Consider the following 22,241-nt stretch of genomic DNA (forward strand, 5'->3'; position numbering starts at 1 on the left):
CACAGTAACGATCAGCGTGTACGCACGCATCTTCACATAACACTGTGAATCATAACGCCCAATCATGCTTCCCTGCTCGTCCTCCCACGCCGTCTTCTCTTGTGGGGGAACAGGACTCATCACATCTGCAGGTAGACGGTCCATGTAGCAAACATTAGGAATCGAATGAGTGTGTAGTTCTGTTAGCTGTTAGCTGTTAGCGGCAGATATGCACTAAGCTGGTGTTTTTGTTAGCTTTTAGCCAAACACACCATCCACAGTAAAAGTTTAAGTTTAAGTTTGGCCACAGAGCAGCGGCTGAGATGCTCTCTCTTCTGTGTTATCACTCGTTTAAGAGTAGTGAGTGCCGAGTCACGGCAGTATCAAACAGGCAGTGAAAGGCGTTTTGTGAAAGTGTAACAACGAGCAGTTTGCTGCAGCGGAATGAAAGATTAGCTGTGGACAGACATGGAGATGCACACGAACACGCACCACCTCGATCACATGATCTCTTGGAAAATCAACTCTTCATTTAAGCCAGAAATCTCAAACCAAACACCAAAGAGTCGCGTTTACAGGAAATCAAACTTATCACTATGCTAGTTGGAATCATTGCAGACGAGTTTTGACATTTCACAATGAAACTGCTGGATTCTTTGCAATTTGTTTTACATACAAATCCATATAACTGTGACACGTAAAAGCCTGGAATAAGATAAAAGTTTGCTGTGTGCTCAGGCAGCAGGCAGCGTCCAGAGGCCGATATGATTTAGATGAACAGATAGAGACAAAGGGAGGAAAATAGAAAGATGGATGCCAAGAGATAAGAGAAGCGACACATCGCTCTGCAACAGCACGTTAAGCAAACACAGACAACCCAGTTTTGTTTTCCCACAGGATGTACAGTTGCTCCCACACACACACACACACACACACACACACACACTCACACAGCTTCAAAAACAGAGATCCCATCTGCCCCAGCGCCTTAATCAGCTTATCACTCTCTGCACTGAGGCTGTTCAGAAGGACTATATCAAGCTTTGACATACATTAGTGGTACTATTGGGATCAAGCAATATACTGTTCCCAACCAAGCACCCCTGCAACACAAACACACACACACACACACACAGTGGAGCTGATAACACACTCCAAACATGCACACACACACACACACAAATTCCAACATAAGTATGCCTGCAGTGCATGCGAAGGGAACACACTGACGTTTTCATCCCAAAAAGATCGGAAGCATCATCTGCATGTAAGTACCACAAAAACCATTAAGCATGCACACTTGGAGGACTTGCTGCTTAGAAAAAAAAGCGACACAAACAAGGCCGAGGCATGCAACGGAGTGTGAACGGGCAAATACAAACTGTGTGTGTGTGTGTGTGTTTGTTTCCTGTCAGGATGCCAAAGCCCAGCTGATCTCTCAGTAAATATGGACATATGGTCAGCCTCTGTGGGGAGACACAGAGACAGAGAGAGGATGGTTCTTGGCGTGTTTTCCTCATCTGTCCACAGGGAGACCGCAGCAGGCGGGGACATCTTATCCTCTAAGGACATGTGTTCCTTTCCCACAGCTGAAGCGTTTAGCCGTTTTGACTCCTCGCTTCGCCCCGAGGAGCAGGTCAGAGGTGTCCAGTCTTGGTTATGTAATGATGAGACTGTTATGGGATGAAAACAAGGGAATTGTGGTGCCAGACTGTAACTTCTGCAGGGCAGTTTGAAGAAGAAGTGGAAAATTGTGTGTATCATACAGTATCACCCTCCCCCCCCCCCAAAAAAAACCCAGACAGCTTGGAATGAAACATGGCAGCTTTTTATCTCTGCATTTAACATTTTTTTGGTTTTGCTCTGCCTTATTACAACAGAGCTCCAGTCAACTTCACTGAAGATAAGAAATACAGATTTGAAACACAATCATTTTTAATTATTACACAAGACAAGTTGACTTTTTCATTCATAAGAGTCAAATCTGCTTAATAAATATTCTAGCCAATAGCCATTCGTTCCTCAACAACATAAAAATTTAAATGGTGCATATTTCTAGTGCCGCCATTAGGCCTCGTTGACAGCCATTTGGAGGAAATTGAAATGCTCCCAATCTCGTATCTTCCATCTTTAACAAAAGAACCAAAAAAAAAAAAGTTTCTTTAGCTTTTGTTGGCTAATAAGTGACAAACACACAAACCAACTGCCAATTTACAACTGTGATTGCTTTTCTGACTGTTCAGAAGAGAAACTACCTCCTTGATTCAATTTCAGTTTTCAAATGAATAGCGTCAGTACTTCCTGCCTCGAGTGCCGAGCTGCTGGACTCTCTGATTGGCCATTAAAGCCCCAGAGATGCACAGCTGCTCCAAGACTGAACTTGTTTGCTCCTCTAATAGAAGTTGGCATTAATTATTGATAGGCATAAAATCCCTTTCCATGGAAAGGCATCAATGTAGTTTCCTCCAATATGTCTCTCTTCTCCCGATCTCCTTTCCCCTACTTCCCCTCTTTCGTCCGCTACCATTCCCGAGCCTTTAAACTGCTGTGATCTGCCGGGTTTATTTTAGATCTCTGCTTCTCTCCGTCCCCTCAGCGTTGCTGGCTGTAAATCAGAGCTGCCTGGGACATCAAGCGGCTGCTGTCATGATGCCCAGCCTCAGACTCCAGGCAGAAATATTTATCATCTGCAACAGCCTCTCGCCACACACATCCTCAAAAACAGTGACTTGTGAGAGCAGAGCGGTCGCAGCACAGTCCAGCTGTCTCAAATCTCTGTGATTTCATGACGCCGATAGAAAGCAGCAGATATCAGACGTCCTCATAAAAGGTGGAATTTGTTCCTGGTGTGCAGAAAACAAGCACATGAGGGAAACGTTGGTGGTGATGGTGAATCTGATCCATATTGTTCTATTATTGACACTCAGTGTCGGTTAGTAAAAGACTGTGTATAGGAAGTGGACCTGACATCACCCATTGGTTAGTAGACTACGGTTTTGAAGTCTGGAGTTCAGTATTCCTGCCGCGCCATCTTAGAATGTTTGCAATTAGTGAACAGAAGTGACCATATTTGGGCTGTGGAGGAGCGACGGGTGGATCTGAGGAATAAATGGTAAATAGCCTCATTTATATAGTGCTTTTCTCCAAAGCGCTTTTCATTAATGACTGACATTCACACACCAACGGCGGAGTCAACCACGCAGGGCGACAGCCAGCTCGTCAGGAGTCATCTTAGTAGCTAATCGCTGGTTGCTAATTTGTAGCAGGGCCACGGTAAATGGGTGTAACCAAGTGGTTACAGCTCATGCCATATGGCTGCAACGTGCCGATTCGACGTCTGCCTTGTTGCATGTCATTCACAATGTGTCACAGAAAAGCATGTTACAAACTGGGGGTGTGGGCATAAGTAGGTTCATAAGGTTTAACAAAATGTACTTTCAAGTTGCATTGTGGGAAATGTAGGAGCCTGCCCTGCAGGGACAAGCTCCCGAACGTTGGGGTTTATTGCACTTTACTCAACAATATATGCCTTTAAAAAAATCTATTTCTTTAAATATTTATATAAAAAATATGAGGCATGCTGACATGAGTCATATTTTTACAGTGCAATAACTGCATCCAATTGTGACAGCTTCAGGAGTTAAAGCTGCAGTCGGCAAGTCTGGCAGATCGAATGACTCAAATTTGGAATGTTTCCAACACTCAGGCCCCTCCCCCTCTATCACCGAGCTCCTCCGCTCCCTCCCATCGAGTGCTCGTCAGTGCGCGTGCACCAGATTCTGCGAATGCGCTCGTGTCTTCTCTCATCGATAAACGGCATGGAGTACACGCTACACAAAGGTAGGCTGGCTAACTTACTCATAGATAGCAACTGCTAACGTCATGTAGCGTATGCCTAGCTTGAGGCGTGTGCCTGTGATATTATAACATGGGGGGGAGGTGGGATCTGTGGCGTGTGCACGAACTGTGAACTGTGCTGAGTGGACAGGATGATACGGGCGCGGTGGATTTTTGCAAAACAAACAACAAGCTCTACTGTAGGTGCACGTAGAGGCACGTTTTTTTTTCTAAAACCGGATAATTTATGTTGTTCTATCAGAGCATAGTGTCGGTTTCAGTGAATATGATCAAACAAATGCGACTTTAAATAAGTACCCCTTTCACACACCAGCCACCACCACCACCACACCTTCTTGCTCTCCAACTGTGTTTAAGTGTTTAATTAACAGTTGTGCTCTTTAAAAAGGGTCCAGGGCTGTGAAACAGGGTGTGGTGCTGGGGAGAATTTGGTGGGGTGGGGGAACCTAGACTGCAGTCAGTGGCACACTGTCATAATACAATTTCATGAGTGGCTAAATGAGAGACTACAAGTCCAAGAGCAGAGTTTGCATGCGTGTTGACATTTTTCCCATCTAAATAATGTAGCAGTCAGACTCTCACAAGAACACGATCAAAGTAAGCAAAACCCATCCAGAGGAGATCGGCCAAAGTGCTGTTGCATCAATTATTGATGTCGAAATGAGGGCGCCAACACCTGCCTCTGCTGAACTGGAACCGCACCAGATTTTAGATTATAAACAGAGGACTTGGCAGCCACACTTCATAAACTCCCAAAACACTGAAGAAATCAGAGGAGTGGCAGTTGGAGCCATATGGTGGAAGCAGCATCGCCATATTTCAGTCGACTTGATATGTCAGAAAAAAAATAAGAAAAAACAGTGCATATTTAAAAAAAACATTTTATTAATTGTTTAGAATACACCATGGTAAAGCTCTCTCTCGCGTCGAAGACTCTTTGGGCGTCCAGTGCCAGATTCAACAACACACTTTGTCGGCCGTCGTGTTCTCCGGGTCTCTGATCTGACCGCCGCTGCTCTTCATCTACCTGCAACGAGTACAGGTACGAAGAGGAAAACCTGGCTGGTGCTCATACTGAAAATCCTGAAAAGTTAAAAAAAGGAAGTCGATGCAGAGGGTGGAGAACTTGTACAGGCAGGAAGACAAGACCTCCTCTGTAGCTCCCACTGCGACAAACAGGAAGTCAAATAAATAAACGACAGCCTCGCTTTCCTTTGAGCAGCAGGGCGCATTTCACACCGGAATCTGCATGTGTGCGTTTAAATGGGATCCTCCATCGTCGTTGAAGTCGATATGATCAGATTGCACTCAAGAGCAAAGATTGAATTCTGTACACAAAGTTGTCCGATATTAAAATATACATTAAATTAAAATTTTCCAAATAAATATTGGTCCATATTTGTTCGTATGACAAGAACATCTTCCTGAGACACTTTCAGAACCGCCATAGATATCTTTTACCCATCCTTTGATTTTCTCTCCATTCTCACTGGAGGCACAATTACTTCTTTTTTTCACGCTTCACTTACTTCAGCCATCCACTTGTGAGATCAACTCTCATCACATGACTTGCTCTCTCATGCGTGCCGAGACATACATCGTAAACAGATTTCTCTCGCTGCACCGGCGCAGCATCATCCGAGACGTAAGACGTTTCAGATGCAAACGCACACCTGGACAATGTAAATACGGGACACCTTTTCACACCTTTGCATTGACTTTATATGCAATTGTGTCGCACCAAAGGTTTGCGCTGCGTTTACTGACCCGAATGTACGTCATGCAATGTGCCATAAAGTAATTATCTGTGTGAGAGTGTGTGCTTCTTTGACATTAACAACCCTTAAATGAATGTGTAAAAACGTTTCACTCGCATGCCGACAGAAATTTGTATAATAACAGTCTTACAGCCCACAGGTATTTTTTGAAAATATAAATGTGTTTATGGAAGTTTTTTTTGTGTGTTTCACAGTATCAACTTGGTTCTCTTGCTGGCTTTGCTCAACAGTCATCAGAGTCTCCAGCCGTCTGCAGCCAAGTTCCAGCGGCTTTGTGCACACGCACACACACACACACACACACACACACACTACTAAGTACCTTTACATGAGGAACCACAATCACAAATGTCCTCTGCCTTCATCCTCACCATCATCATTTATACCAGTCTATTATTGCTTTTGTATACCAATATTGTTATACAAGATCAAGTGAAGGAAAAGCGAAACTAACGTCCATTTAGTCCTGCAGGGAAGCAGCCCTGCCTTGCAGCCCGGACATCAGTGAACAATCACTGATGTGTAATTTAAAAACTACTGGATTATCCTTGAATGTGAAGTAAGGCAGCAGAAGACGGTCTTTCCCTTCTTGACACATATGAATACATACAAAAAGGTACTGCTTCCCTGCATTTATTCCAAGTCCTTTCAAGTCCTCATTAGTCTATACGTTAGACACAGCGTTGTTAACATCTCGCGCCTGACGGATGCCGTACAGCCACTTGATGACCCGAGCGTTCCTCTCGATGACAGAGATGCCGTAGGGGACCCGTTCGTTGGCTCTGGCAGGCCCGTCCTCTTCCTCGCCCTCCCTTTCCTGGACGGCCTCGTCCCCGCACTCCGAGCTGGGCGTGCTGACGCTGCGGAGCTTGGAGATGGACACGATGTCCGAGTTGGCTCTGGTGAAGCGCTCCACTCCGCCCAAGCCCTCCACCTCCCCCGGGTCCAGCCCGCAGTAGTTGAAGAAGCGCTCCAGGTCAGCTGTGGCTCGGGAGTAGCGATCACTCAGGTCCGACTTGGAGCGGTGCAGGGCTGGGTGCTTGCGGGCAGACCCCTTGGAGCTGGCGTTTGATATACGGGTGAAAGCGGGGGAGGCTGGCGGGATCATGCCAGCTCGTACCAGCATGGGGCTTGGCGGCAGGTAGACTGGAGGGGAGGGCAGGGTTTTGGAAGGGGTGATGAGCTGGGGCTGGGTTTGGGGTTGGTTCTGAGAGGATGGAGGAGGTGGGGGAGGTGGGACCTGGGGGTGTGCAACTTGGCCCTGGGCAGTCTGTCTGGGCCTGAGTTGGGGCTGCAGCAGGGCCCTCTGAGGCTTTCTTATCTCAGCCTGAGGCCGAACGTCCACCCTGCGCACTGTCACTGAGTTCGGGGAGCTATAGGGCACTGGAACCCCAATGCGGGGTACTCGTGCTGGGACAGGGGGAGGACGGCGGGTGGGTTCTGCTACAGGGGTCCGGAGGTTGTTGTTGAGAGGCGAGGAGGTGCAGGAGGAGGTGGATGAGGAGTTGATGGTGCTGTGATTTATTGGTTTGATGTTGTTGAGGGGTCGGTTGCTCCTGTCTTGTTCTGCTGACAGGCTACTGCCGATGCTTTTAGCGCCTGATGAAGGAGATGATGAGGAGGGGGAGGTGGAGGAAGAGGACTGGGAACCGGGCATCGGTGCATCGCATACATCATTGATAAGATTATTCAGAATATCCAAGTTAAGAGCAGGTCCTCTCCTTGCCCCCAGTCCATCTCTCCCTCGTCCGTTCTCCACATCAGCTGGGCAGCGGGGAACTTTGCGGGCCGGAGGCGTGCTGATCTGGTACTGGAGCATCATCCCCGAAGGAAGGAGGGGCTTGCGGATGATCGGTGCTTTGATGGGGGCCTGGCGGGTGAGGGCCACCTGCTGGCTTTTCACGTACTTGGCCTTGTCGGCCTCCAGGCGTTCTACAGCACTCAGTTTACGGGCCCCGGGCTCAGCCTGTCGCCGAAAGTAGTCTGGACCCTTGTGAAGTATCCTGAAGGGCATAGCGGAGGTGAAGGGGACCCCGGCCAGATGGCCGTCTGACGGCCGCAGGGTCTCCACCGGCATACTGGAAGAGCTGACGGAGAGAAAGAAATATTATATATCAATCAAGAGGGTTTTTTTTAAACTAGACAGCAAAGAATGACTAGAACAAGAGGCACTTTTCTGTATTTATTGTGTTAAATGGTTTATAGCAGCCACAGTGTCATGGACGTAGGAGATACAAGTTAGACAAGCAGAAGAAGTGACAGAAGGAGAGGTGGATGAGAGTCAGGCTTTAGTGTTCATCGGGCTTCCTTTTAGAGCTCCCACATGTCCTCTCTAAGCTTAAGAAAACAGCTCTTTTGTACCCTCTTTTCTTCCCGTTCTCCTCCCCCTCCTCCCCTCCTCCCCCCTCTCACCCAGAGCCCTCTTTAACTTCCTTACCAGTCGCTGTGCTGCTGCTCTCACTTCTCTCCGTTTCTTCCTCCTTTCTTCTCTGTCGCCCCTCTTGCTCTTTTATCTTTCCTTTCCACAGGCTCAGTGAATGGCTACTTGTGGGACAGGGTCAGTCGGGGTCAAATTCCACATCGGGCCTGGCCAGACCACCTCTATTAGCTCAGCGGTGACCCAGAAGGAGGTTTGGCCGCAGATCGGGGTCACCAGTCAGCCACAGTGCAGCTGATGGGAGCTCTTTATCCAAAATGCAGGTCTGGTAGATCAGCCGGCAGCGATACCGGCAACACAACAGGCTTTTAGATCCCTTTCGCAATCTCTGTCCAACTCGTGTGTCCAACCCGTCCGTCTGTCCAGCTGTGATCAGACACAAAAAAGCCGTCCGGCAGCTCAGCTGGAGAGCCCCACAGTCCTGGAGAGAGTTAAAAAAGAGAAGTCCAAGTCAGATAATAGTCGAGCTCTCCGTTTTCTGCCTCCCACTCATCAACAAAAGCAACCACACGCACTGATATACACACACACACACTCACTCACACACACACTTCTCCGGCTGACAGACGGGGACTCTCTTCAACACTGAAGTGAAGCAGACGGGACAGGCTTTAAAACCGAGTCCGGCTCCTCCCAGCTGGCCAATCACACGTCAGGCCGGGAGTCTCAGTGGGGCACAGGGGGCGGGCTGGGAGGCGGGAGGTGCGCTCGCATTGGTCCAACTCGAAAGGGTTTCTGACCAATTGGACCCTCCCCCTCCTCCGAGCACAACAAAACACTGAGGCAGGGTTTTCATTCAAATGAAAATGATTTGAAAGGGAGAAAGGGGGGAGAGAAAGAGAGAGGAGGACAACGGGCTAAACAGCTGCAATCTTTTGCATCGACTTGCATCAAGCTCAGCGGGGTGCTATGAAAACAGTGGAAAACACTGAAAGCCCACACAACTGTTCATCTTGTTTAGTTCTTTGTCTTCACGCAGAAGAGGAGACAAAGTGTGGATGGTGTGTGAGACACGGTAAACAATAGAGGGTTGCCTTGTTTCAGGCATAATCATGGTTCAATTAGTATTTTAACTCTGTTCTGGTGCTTTTAGTGCTATGGTCTTAATGTTTATAGTGTCTTAAAACTGGCCCAATAAATGCAACTCTGGTTAAGAGACAAAGAAAGTCAGGCAGTGAAAGTTTTTTCACTCCACATGTTAGCCCCCAATTACTCTGTATTATTTCTGGGTTTTAGGCATTCAAAAACATACAGTGTTCATCTATTTCCTTCTTCTTTCAAGCTCTAATTTCCCAGAAAAACAATTCTCAACCCCCGAACTGCTTCTTAACGTTTACAACATTACACTCCGGGTTACATCACACCCAGTTAGTGGGCCCGCTCCCTCCCTCCTCCTCCTCACCTCCAACATATCTATCCGCACATTTTTAATTAGTCTTTTTATAGCCGTCTTCCTTCAACATGTGACCCTGCTTCCCCCACATCTCCCCCTCTGTCTCATCCCTGAACAGCAGACCAGCAGCAGACAGAAAGAGCAAAAGCTACCATGACAGCTTAGACTTGGATGGACACACACACACACACACACACACACACACACACACACACACACACACACGCTTTCAGGAACTGCAAGAGCTTGAGAACCCACAGATGCACAAACAGTCACACACATGCTTTCATCTCCACTACGTGACAAACCAAAGAAAGGTTTAAAATAGTCGAGCTGAAATTACAAACACGTTTGCATCACAGAAAATAATGATTCGCAAACATTACCGTAAACCTCTAGGGAGTACATTTAGAGGATGGAGAAAAAGAAAAAATATGGAAATACTGACGGCACGATGAAGAAAGCGGGTGAGAAGAAAACGTAACGTCTTATAGGCAAAGAAAGGAGTGATTGTTAGTTTAATTTACAGGAAGATAGAAACCCATGAGATGCACTCAAGATGATGATGACATCACAGTTGTGACGTTTGGCTCATCGGACTCCATGATCCTCAGAATTAGACACGCACAAACATGTGCCTCCATTGATTTAGTATGGCGCATTGATGGACTGATGACTAACAGAACAAGAAATGTTGTCTTATTTATTCCACACAATCCCCCACCTTTCCAAGACCTGGCACCTACAGTACCCACAATGCAACAATGCATGGAGCATGTTATGTTCGTAGCAGCTAGTGTAGCCTCGAGCAGAGGTCTGGGAAGCTCACCTCTCTCTAACGCCACCGTTTGTTCACATACTAGGAGTGTAGCTACATATGCAGCAGTGTAATCCGAGGACTTCCGCTTTAACACAAATGAATGCACGTGGTGTGTCTGTCAACAAATCGGGCACATGATGCAATGCTGGTGCTCCACCTGCTAGAGGATAAAAATGCACCACTACACCAAACACACTGAACACCAACCATAAAACTGGATCCAAATGCTCTCAGTCCACACAGTATCCAGCCTAGAGAATACCTGATTACAGCCATTAAAGCACGTCTTAAAAATTTTTTTTTGGCCATATGTTTGTCCGTTAATAGAAACTCCTCATAATGAAAGACCAGAAAGACAAATGTCGGCGGTTTGGTATGTGGCCTTGTCATTACCCCCACAAAGGCCTGGTTGAAAATGGTCCAGATTTAGAGCCTTTTCACGTCCACAAAAATACCAATTTTCACAAATACTTTGACAGAGGTCCTACTTCAATGTGTAATGGTCTAAAATGTGTTACTATTCAACTTTAGTGGACAAATGATGTAAACACAAAGGGGAATCATGGGATATTGCTCTAGTTTCCAACAGTATGAACCACAAGGTTTAACAACCAGGCAAGAGCTGAGTGGACGCACACACACACACACACACACACACACACACACACACACACACCCACATAAACCCATTTCAGCTGATCACTATAATCCCATGATCCACTCATTATTTACTCTCTTTTGTTACCTTACTGGACCCAACAGTTTAGTGGACACTGTTGGGGATGGTGAGTTTGACCTACTGACAAAAAAACTGCTACATTAAATCCCACTGCATGCAGATCAGATTCAGGAGTATGTAAATGGACACCCAGTTACCGGGTATTGAGGAGACCCATCTACATGTTAATAGGATGGTCCCCATTCCTAAAAGCAGCAGCTTTTCAGTCATTCATTTCCAGGGTCAGACGCACAAAACAAGGTGTGAATTGATTAAGCCACTAAATGAGTCCAGGATTGTGTGTGTGGGTGTGTGTGTGTTTCGAAATAAGTTCTTTGAGGAACAAAACAGTCTTTCAGCCTGCCCGTCTTGTTTTTCCAACTCTCCGTCGTTTGCTTTCCATTCATCTTCTTGTCTGCCGTTACACAAACAGCTGATGTCTCTAAAAGCGAGGAGCACACCGCAGGCCCCCACCACAGCGACGGACCGAGGAATGATATTTCTGTTCCACGATGGAAACTCACTCGGGTCGATTATCACAAAACTATGCTGCAACCACAGCGTTGTTGTGAATCTAACTGCTTTTTGCTTTTGGCTGCCGTGTGAGAAAGACACTGTGTTTCATGAAATGTGAGCGAGTGTGTAACATGTTAGCAATAGAAGGATAGAAGTGTCTCTGTGTCAGAGGAAGCTCCGGCTGAAAGGAAAGGGTGACTAAGCTTTTACCACAGCTGACTATGGTCATCTACCAGCCTGCCTGCTTAATTACAGGGGGAGCCCACAACTGGGAGCAATTTGCTTCACCCAATATTTTCTAGCACCAAGTTACTGAATAAATAGCAAAGAGAAACACGTGAGGAAAGGCGAGAGGGAAGAGCAGACCAGATCTGTTTTTATTCGTTTCTTCCTATGCCCTGGATCATGACAATACAAACAATGAAAACAGGAAGATACAGGTCTCAGAGGGTGAAAACATCGAGGGTCAGGAACAAGGTTTGTTCATGTATATGGTCTGTGACGCCAGTTGGCTTGTCATATCTCAGTGGCCTTGGTCCCAGCGGACGTAGACCTCAGATTGTATAGAAAACAACAGAGACCCCACCTATCAGGAGGTCACCAGAAGGCTCAAGCTTCAAAACCATAGTCCACAAAGCAATGGGTGACATCACAGTAGTTACATCAACTTCTTACATACAGTCCATGGTTGAGCTACAGGAAACAACAAACTACTCCAGGCTAGAAGGGATTTCTTCCTTGAGGGCGATGGCAGCATGACACAGCAAATAACATTTAAAGTTTTCAATCTGAGAAAAAATCTCTGTATCTGAAAAATGATTTGACATCACTGCAAACAAAGAGAGAGAGAGGAGAAGGGGGTTCGCCGTCTGCTGGAGGGACGAGCAGGAAGCAGTGACGCATTTCACAAGAGGAAAAGACAGAAAAACAAACAAACGCTCAGCTGGAGTGTTTGCTCCTGACTGTGAGTGAGCAGCAGCTTGACCCTGCTTTACGATGACCTTCACCCATCTATTTCTGGGCACTTGGACTTGCCTCTTTGTCATGAAGCCTGTATACAATGCAGCAGCTACCGCTGTAGAGGAATCACACACTGAGGTAAACTGTAATCTAACCACCACTGAACAAAAGAAAACATTACAACAACAATAAAAAACCAGGATAGACTTCACCAAAGCCTTTCATCTCCAAACAGGGTGTTATGGGTGTCATTTTTAAAGTTTGCGATTCACGATAACAACTGTGACTACATATATCTCTTGAGAATTATTTAAGTGCAAGTATATGATTTCACTTATTTTTTAATTATTTCAGATTGTATTAAGTTTGGCATGGGTTACCATGGTTACACATGTCCAACCGGCAAGGAAGTGACGTGGTTATTAATGTTTATTTACACAAAAGTATGCTGCACATATTGAGTATGTGGTGCATAGTGTACAATTTGAGTTCACAGCACTAGAGTAAAAGTTGGGAGACCGCCAAAGTCATTCGGATCCATCCTCTGGGTACCATGAATGTAGCTTTTGAGTTATTTAAAGTGTTGTAACTACTGACATTACCCATTTACCTTTACAGAAAACAAATATAAGTGTCCTGTGGACACAACGTCATCCTGCAATGTCCGTCTCAAAAATTCAGAGAAAAGTGTTTGTTTGAGGGGCTGTGGAGCAGTATGGTGCTGATATGGGACAGGATATAAGAGAGGAAGTACTGAAGGAAGGACCATCCCTGACTGATGAGGCTTAATTAACTCAGTTAAGCATCTCAGTCGCTAGATCTTCTGGTTGAATGTCTAACCTGAAGAAAAATAGCTAAAATTTGGGCATTAAACTAAAATAATTATCAGCTCATGTGCATGCAACATAAGCCCCAGCCCCTCACCCCACTGGGACATCCCAGCTTCAGTTTGTAAGTCAATAAAAACTTCAAAAGAAGAGTTCAAAGGTTATCAGTCACGCCCCTTCCAGGCTGATTTAGGGAGCTCCACAGACAGCTAATGAAGACAGAGAGGCGAGTAGCAGACCTCACGGGACTCAACCCTTAATGCCGTGGCCTCACCACACAGTGCTGTGCAGCTATCAGCTCAAACCATGCTGCTCATTTCCTGAAAACAGCCCTTGGCGGGGTGGAGAACTCCATCACATGCATGACTGAAGTGTCTGGACTACGGGGCTTATGCAACTCTAATATTCACTGGAGTCTAGTCAACTGCAAAAACAACCATTGAACCATAAGCAGACAGTTATTATAGCATCTAGGTTCATCTCTGTATGGCCATCCCCCACCCTCTCCATTGGCTCGTCTCCCCTTAAACCCCCTCCACCTCTGCCCACCACTGTCTGCGCCCGTTGGCCCAGGAAACACACACATGCATGCACAATTCCACCCAAGGGGCAGGTTGAGGGGGGGGGCAATGAAATCCTGTCTCATGTATGTGTAGCTGCGCATCCATGAATGTCAGCATCCTCGTTTCTGTGTGTGTGTGTGTGTGTGTGTGTGCATCTGGAAGGAGAGCTTGACTGAGTAGGTAATCAGTGGGGACCAGGTGGCTAAGTCTTCCCTCAGGAAAACTACTAAATCCAGCAGCTAAGACAAACATATTATAACATCTGCCATTTGCCCACATTAAATAGAGAAAATGCAATGAATATGCATTGTAACATGAACACCATAAAACAATACAAAAAAAGGTTCTGTCCACTATTCTGTAATTAAAGTTGAAAAGTTTTGGGTGTGAAAAATCAAGTGAGAAGTAGGGTCATTTTCTCATTGCCTTCCATGCAATCAGACTTCTTTTTACTACCAAAGGAGTCTGCCCTGATGGCCAGAAGGGATAATGCAGGTTGAAGGTACTTTAGCGTTGGCTTTTCTTCTTTTTCTATTTAGAACTGGAAGTTGCTGCCTGAAATTAAATAGCTACAATTTTATATGTAACACCAAATAAAAGTAGCACCTCACAAATGGTAATTGGAAAAGTAATTGATAGCCAGGGAGACAATTTTCCAATCAACATGGGACTATGTACGTCCTTTACTGCACTCTGTTCAGATAACACAGTAGATAAATGTATTGAGATTTCAGTTTTCTCTTTCAAATCAAACATTAGCAACACTATTACAACACTAATACAACACACAACACTAATACAACACTATTACAACACTCGACCGTGCATTTTGAAGGATGGCAGGGATCTTGTTTTCGGTACAAAAGTTCACCTTTGCACAATTCTATTAAGATTTTTAATGTCAAGATGTTGGGTGATTGCTTTTCTCCCTGTACTGCATAACGACAGTGCAGGATTCCAACCCTCAAGATGGACAATGCCTGTAGAGATTCTGCCATCGCTGAGGCCTCTAGAGGGTGAAATAACTCTGATCCAGCAAAGAGAAAAATGTGCTGATTATGAAAAACTGTGATGGAACCCTGCAAACTGGATCTATAGACCTTTCGGGAGACTAATGTAGTTTGAAGTGTGTGTGTGTGTGTGTGTGTGTGAGAGACATATGTGCCCATACAGAAACACACACACACATACACTAATGCAATAACATGTTCAACTTCATACTAAAATATACAGAGGAACAGTCACGTGCACACACACACAGCTTTATGCTGCAGTGGTAGAGCCTGGAGGCAAATAAAAAAAATCTAGGAGGGAAAGTATCTCCCCCTCCACCGTGGTGATGAACACATTCCAGAGACACGCAGGCATGGACACAATCACATACTGCTGTCCTTAGTCAGCCACACACACACACACACACACACACACACACACACACACACACACACACACACACACACACACACACACACACACACACACACACACACACGTGCAGCACACTAAACACACTGTACTCTTTGTCTGCCTGTTAACCCTTTACAACCCCTGATCACCTGTCCACTGACAGAGAGGTGTGGAGAGTCGAAAGAGCGGTCAAGATAAAGTTTCTGTTTGTTTAAGCCAACGGTCTGCTGTGGTATGCCCTCTCCCATGCAGGAACAACTCATCTGGTATATATAACTAAATAGGTAAAGGCAAATACTAGAACAGCTACAACATGATGGTAAATTCAGAAAAAATCATCACTTGGATCGTCACTTACTATAATGTAGATGTTAAAACCAGGAAAAGACAACACTGCGTATAACGATATTAAAAATCAAAGACCATATTTAGTCTCATTTCACAATACCCACATATTGCACAGCTCTGCTGAATCGCTTTCCTTTTCTGCTTGAAATTAAAAAAATCTATATGAAACTTGTAAGAGGTACAATACATCCTGCCACGCAGATTCTCACACTGTTACAGATGAGGGGGCTGAGTGCATGAAAATATCCCCGAAGCAGAGCTGCCAAATGTTATAATCAAGACCTGTATTTTTAGATATGGCATTCCATCTCAAGGACAAGGAAGCACAGGCAGGAAGACAAAAAGAGAAAATATCTGCCTCTATTATAAAAGACTGGGACTGTATGGCTTTTCAAACTGTCACACGAAAGACTGATGCAGATCCTCTAACATTCTATGATTGAGATATTACTAGTAACAATTGACTGAATGCATTTTAGGACAGAAATGAAAACACAATTTAAGACAAAAGCCTTTCATGTCAAAACATCAGTTTCGAGTGTAAAGTTTGCAGTCCACAGCAACAACCCCCCCCCCTTTTTAACATACAAAGACACAACTACATGTCAACACACTGCAGGCACTCAAACAGGACAGACGGTAAAGTTTACTTACATGATGTAAACGACAGTAAGATCTTAAACCGAGGAAAACCAGACGCCAAAAGCACCGGAGTCGTGAGTCCCACTGAAACAAGTGTGGAGGAGCTCTGAGTGTGCAGCTGTCAACGTGCTGGCGAGCGCGAGCTGCGTTCCTGCGTGTGTGCAAGCCAAAGGAACACTAACCTGAGCGTATTGCTGCTCCTTAGGCTCATATGCTGCCCTCCTTCTCCTTCTGAGGAAGACTCCGCCCCCAGTCTGTCGAAAGCAGGAGAGTTAGTTAGGAGAGCAGGATGAAGGGCCTTTTCCTGGTAGGCGCACAAACTTCCAGACACTTTCTCATTAAGCAGTTGTTCTTTTGAAGAAACACTTCCACTCCCAAATATAGCAGTGGCATCCGTAACGCAGGAAACCATGCTGATGTAGTGGCACAGGAAAAGCAGGTAGTGTGTCACCATGATGGAAACACATATAGACTTAAATCAGACACCAGTTAGACTGTGTGAACAGTCATTGTTTCTGCAATGCACACTTTTCTGGCAGCCATGTTTGCCGGCGCTTCTGATAACAACTTCTGTCTTTTCCTGCTTATTCCAAACAAACTGCTGCTGAAAATGAAATGCATCGTTCCCGTGTTTCCTGGTAGGTGTTAGCAGAATATGGCTAAACATATTACCAGAGCTGCAATGATTTGTCTATAAATCAATAAGCAGCCATATTTTTCAGGGAAATGTGACTTAATTGGGGGGCTGAAGAAGTGCATGTTGGAAAGGGGCGTTTCACTTAAAACACTGTCTTCGCACAGTCTAAACCTACAATGAGGAACTTTCATTGACAAAAGCAGTAGTGTTTCTGAAGGATCCCTTTAGAAAACTTTTCATTTTACTGCAGCAGGGTCTGACAGTCAGCCCCGCTCGGTCCTGGTTCGGGTTCTCCTGTGCCCCCCTTCCCTCCAGCTGGTCCAGCAATCAGGTGAACCTGCATGATTTGGTCTGATTTTGTGCAGTATCTGGCCTGTTGGCACTGATGACAACCACTACGATTAACTACACAGAAATAGCCAATCTTCTCACTGGTTTGCATGTCGTACAGTGACATCAGTATTACACTGGGACCGTTTCTTAATCACTTAAAAGTTCCTCATCAACACCTTAAATCAGTTTGATATTATTCCTATGAATGAGGCTAGACATATTTCCTTAGAAATCATTGACAGCATCCAAAAAAACACTGAATTCCTCCAGGCTATTCCAGATAACATTAACCTTGCCTTTCCAATAGATTATTTTGAGATAGCAAACAATGTATTCTAGTAAGTGAGAAAGTCAGTGGGGGGAAGTTGGATAACAGAGAGCTGGTGAGCAAAAGAAAAACAATATGATTATGAAGGAGGTGTGGTCAAAGATATCCTGCCATTACCAGCCTGCAAAACAGTAGTTCAGCAGAAGCTTTAACTACTGGAATGCATCAAGAGGATTCCTGAGGGTCTGTATATAAAGGTTTGTGTCCAATTAATACAAACAAATAAATGAGTAAATGCACTTGTATGCAATCCCATGAGTAGTTTATTTGACTCCCTGCACGCTGTGGCTGAGCAGCCCTCCCTCAAACACACACAGCAGTGCTTATTTAAAGGAGCCAGCAGGGCGGGGTGCACCCGACCAGCCTCCCTGTGGTACACACACACACACACACACACACACACACACACACACACACACACACACACACACACACACACACACACACACACACACACACACACACACACACACACACACACACACACACACAGGTCAGTGTTTCTCTGGAGGCAGCAGGGAGCGGACTTCCACACGGACTCCTCGCTGGTGAGGAAAAAGTTAATCGGCAGCTCTTTAGTCAAAAACACACAGCGGGAGTGGACGGGATTACAGCTGGGTCAACACATTTTGCCACCTTTGCTACCTTTCCATTAACAACCTCTGCCCTCCCTCCCTTCTCCCATCCTTCCTAGAAAAGGGTCTGATAATCACATATTTATCATTCATCATTTCTACTCTGGCAAAACTTTTCTCTACCTATATTGATCCATTTTCTCCTCACCTCTGCCTCATATAGGCAGCAACTTCAATTTCAGAAAAGTGAAGCCAAGGCTGAAGTGCCTTAAACTTGCATTCTCTCTGCTGGCCTTCAAACTCTTCAAAACCTTAGTCCACAAACCAATGGGTGACGTCACGATGACTACGTCCACGTCTTGTCTACCGTTTGTCTCATTCTTTTTTCAACTTTCTTCATCTGCTTCTGGCAGTTTTTCTCATGTCTTTTGAAAGCTACACAAGCTCTGTGCCAGACCTCCATGAGAACACACACCTTAATGCCACGACACACAGGAGGCAGGTGGATTAAGAGTATTAGTGTGAGTGTGTGGTGCCTTCTCATTTGGCCAAATACTCTCTGATCCATGATGCACACACGCTCACTGAGTCACACAATGAGACCTTAATTGACACCCCAGTGGATGTTTATCTCACATACACACACACACCACACACCACACTAATTCAAAATTCTCTTGTTTTGATTCATCAGCATCAGAAATGTCTTGTTATAGTGTCCACTGAGGGTGAGGGGTGTAAAGTTAATGCAGCTCTTGCTCCTTTCTCTCATACCAAAGTCATAAGCTTCATCGCTCGGTGTATATACACACACACACATTCCACGAATGCAGGGCCACACCAGGCTGCCATCTCACATTACTGCTCACATTACTGCTCGGCATGCCCAAACAGGCCCGTCTCTGACACCCTGCATCCTCAGTTGGTGAGGATATCAAATTGGAATCAATTGCCTGCGAAAAATCAGACTAAGGGCCGAGTGAGAACGATCTTGAGACTTATTTTTAAATGGACAAGCACAGGCAGATGCGGTCCGAACACTTATCTGCTCACATTTGCAATTCAGGTCTTGAACATGGCCATGTAAATCGGATTCTTTCATGAGTGATAATAGATGGCAGTTGAAATTCAAATGTCAGGAGGGACGTATCAGGACACTCACATTCTCTGTATGTTGACTTTTCCATACTCAAACGTGATGTAAACAGACAAAGCAAATATTTTGGGCTTGTTTAAACATTGACAGTTCTTTAGGGCAAAACGTGACTTGTTTCAAACCCCTTGACCCCTTCTATAAAATCAAATATAGCAGATGCTGGCTAGCAGCAGGGACAACAATGTAATAAAGTGTATTAAACTACTTCGAGGGACTTTAACCTGCATGAAAAGGGCAAATGATCTCAGCCTGGATTAGGTGATATGATGTGATATTCAATGACACAACAACACATTTGTCAACAGAGATTACACCAAACAGATCGCACGAGCAACTATATTCCTTTAATATCTCTGCTTGTACAAGGCCATTGCTGGCAATGCTGCAAAAAGCCCATTTAAATGAATGCTTAAAGAAGATTATATTAACAGAGCCCATTTCTACTCTGTATTCAAGGGGTCCTACACTGATTTAGAATTGCATTTCAAGTTGTGGGATTCACGGGAGACAGTTTTTTTTTTAAATAATCAAAATGGAAGGCCAATTTAACCTGACATTTAGATGATATAATAATGTAATAATAATAATATAATCATTGATTTTCATTATTTATTAATGTACCAGTTTTTTTCTAGCTGAATCCTTTCGTAATGTGAGAAAAAAGTATGAGAAATGCCCGTCACCATTTCTCAAAGGCCAGGAGACATTTTCAATTTGCCTGCTTTGTCTAAAACAATCTAAAAGAAAAAAATTATATATAAGACAACAAAAAAAGCAAACATTTGAGGGGGTGTCAAGATTCTCAACATCCATGATACCATTTTTAAGTTTTTGACTCCAAAGGCTGAAATCGAAAGCTCACTTCAATCAATTTTCATTTTAGAATGGAAAGCGAGACACACACATCAGCACAATAAAAAGGAAGAGCAGGGAAATCAAAATTCATACCAAATGCACGTGAACTATAGTGCAAATGTGCAAGGGAAGTGCAACGAAGGGAGTCTAGCGCTTAGTGATAGCGATTGGGATGAAGGAGACGTGGAATCCCTTAGTTGTCATAGTGGGTGTCCTGAATCGACATCCTGAGGGTGAAAGCTTAAACTCCGCCAGGTGTGGATGGTCCTGGCAGTCCAATATAGCATAAGTCCTTCTAAGGACCTGACTGTTAAATGTCCGGGAGCATCATCTGACCCATCACCTGAATAAGTCTTCCAAGTCTATTCTTATTTCACAGATTTAGATTTCAAAACAAACAGTTTAGAGATGCACCGATATCAGTATCAAGTATCTGGTCAACATCAATTAGTTCAGCTGTGAGGTTATCAGCTGTTTGTCCGCCTGGAATAACGTAACTCTGTCAGGGATTCCACCAAGCCCAGGATAACAACGAATAAAACGCAATAACCAATTATTTTTGCTAAACCATGTGACTCAAATGTTTGTAAGTGTACTGTTGAGTGTGAGGAGATTATGTTTTTACTTGAGAAAACAAATAAGAAAATGTTGCTAAATGTCAGAATGTTTGTGAAAACTGCTCGTGGTTATTGAGAAAACAATTCTTTATAAGAACAGTTAGTGAATAAGGCCCGTTGTTCTCACTGTAACAGTGTTATTAAGCATACTTGTTCTAGAAAGAAATATTGGTGCATGCCTAAAACAGATTCAGTTAAACATCTGTAAGAAAGTCATAATCTCAGAAATTGGACCCAATAAATATAAAATTAGAAAAAAGGGGTCGAGGGGGTCAGGGAAAATGTCTCCTGGTCCTTTGAAATTCTGAATATTCCCTGAACAATATAGTTGAAAATCCCTTCCATTGACTGTATATAAGAGGACGTATCCATCTTGTTAACGTGACACCAGAAGCTTCCATAATTCACCATTATACGGCTAATTGTAATTTTAGTTGCTAATTGCATTGGAAGCGTGCTAGTGATGGTTGTGACGGTAGAGACGTAGTGGTAGAGACGCTGTGGTAGCAACCTGTTAATCATAATGTAGCAACACACTTAAGTATACCCTGCTTTATGGTCTATTTGACTCAAAATCTGACATTTACATATTTCCACAATAACATCATGTTGTATTGACTAAGACTTGAAACTAATAAATGAGACCATAAACTCATGTTTAAAATGTTTACTGAGATAATAAATCAAGTGAGAAGTAGAGTCATTTTATCATAGGGAAAATGCAATCAGGCTTATTTTTCCAACCAGAGGAGACTCCAACTGACGGCCAGCAGAAAACGCAGGTTTAAGGAACTTCAGCGTCGGCTTCACTTTTCAGAAATGGAAGTGCCCGCCTGATTTAAACTGCAAAGGACAACCACATCTTGACCTTTTCCTCTGAAGTTTATTTAGACTGTAAAACCGTGACATACAACTCTGCAGAGAGTTTAGCTACATCAAGATAGCGTTGTAAAACTGATCCCAGGGATCTGCAGAGACGTGTTAAAAGCTGTTTGATTGAGCTCTCTGGTTAGTAGGTCAGTGGGCCCAGTGTGGAGGGGGCAGGGTAACAAGAAGCATGTCGCTAAATGGCGACCTCAAAACAACCGAAGGCACCGAGTCACGTGCACTCAGAAAGCATGGACTTAAAAAAATGGGAGTGCATGAGGAAAGAACGGTTGGCATGCCTCATTTGTCTCCTGGCAGGGTGGGGCACATGGTGGACCAGGAAGATCCCTCCAAAAATACATGAGCCAACACACCCATGCGTATATTTGCACACACATGCTCTTTCCATCTGATCCAACAAATTCTGGGTGTGTGAGGGACTCACAAAGATAAGCCGGTGAACACACACTTTGTGACGTATCATAGACGAACAAACTCATCAAACCTGATATTGTATGTAAGCAGTCATAGTTGATTTAGTCACAAGTGTCTGCTTTCCACACACTGACCCAATTATGATAAATGACTCAATCCGTCTGTGTGGGCTGTTGACATACAGTATAAATA

At 44.6% G+C, this 22,241-nt stretch overlaps 1 protein-coding gene across 3 annotated transcripts; it reads right to left on the bottom strand.

Annotated features, from left to right (window-relative positions):
• Positions 1-4,702: 4,702 nt before the first annotated feature.
• On the bottom strand, positions 4,703-16,471 carry LOC311017059 (protein FAM110A). Of its 3 annotated transcripts, none has more exons than XM_084015195.1 (3): positions 16,429-16,471; positions 8,053-8,473; positions 4,703-7,702 (listed from the first exon to the last, which is right to left on the bottom strand). In XM_084015195.1, exon 3 carries the CDS (start codon positions 7,690-7,692, stop codon positions 6,280-6,282), a length of 1,413 nt encoding a protein of 470 aa, XP_083871321.1. In that variant the 5' UTR covers positions 7,693-7,702; positions 8,053-8,473; positions 16,429-16,471; the 3' UTR covers positions 4,703-6,279. The 3 variants fall into 3 exon arrangements, with proteins under 3 accessions (XP_083871321.1, XP_083871319.1, XP_083871320.1); XM_084015193.1 differs by lacking the exon at positions 16,429-16,471 and adding an exon at positions 16,259-16,416; XM_084015194.1 differs by lacking the exon at positions 16,429-16,471 and having other exon boundaries at positions 8,053-9,371.
• Positions 16,472-22,241: the final 5,770 nt, after the last annotated feature.

Source organism: Eutrigla gurnardus (genome assembly GCF_963514095.1).
Source record: "Eutrigla gurnardus genome assembly, chromosome: 8".
Classification (NCBI taxonomy): domain Eukaryota; kingdom Metazoa; phylum Chordata; class Actinopteri; order Perciformes; family Triglidae; genus Eutrigla; species Eutrigla gurnardus.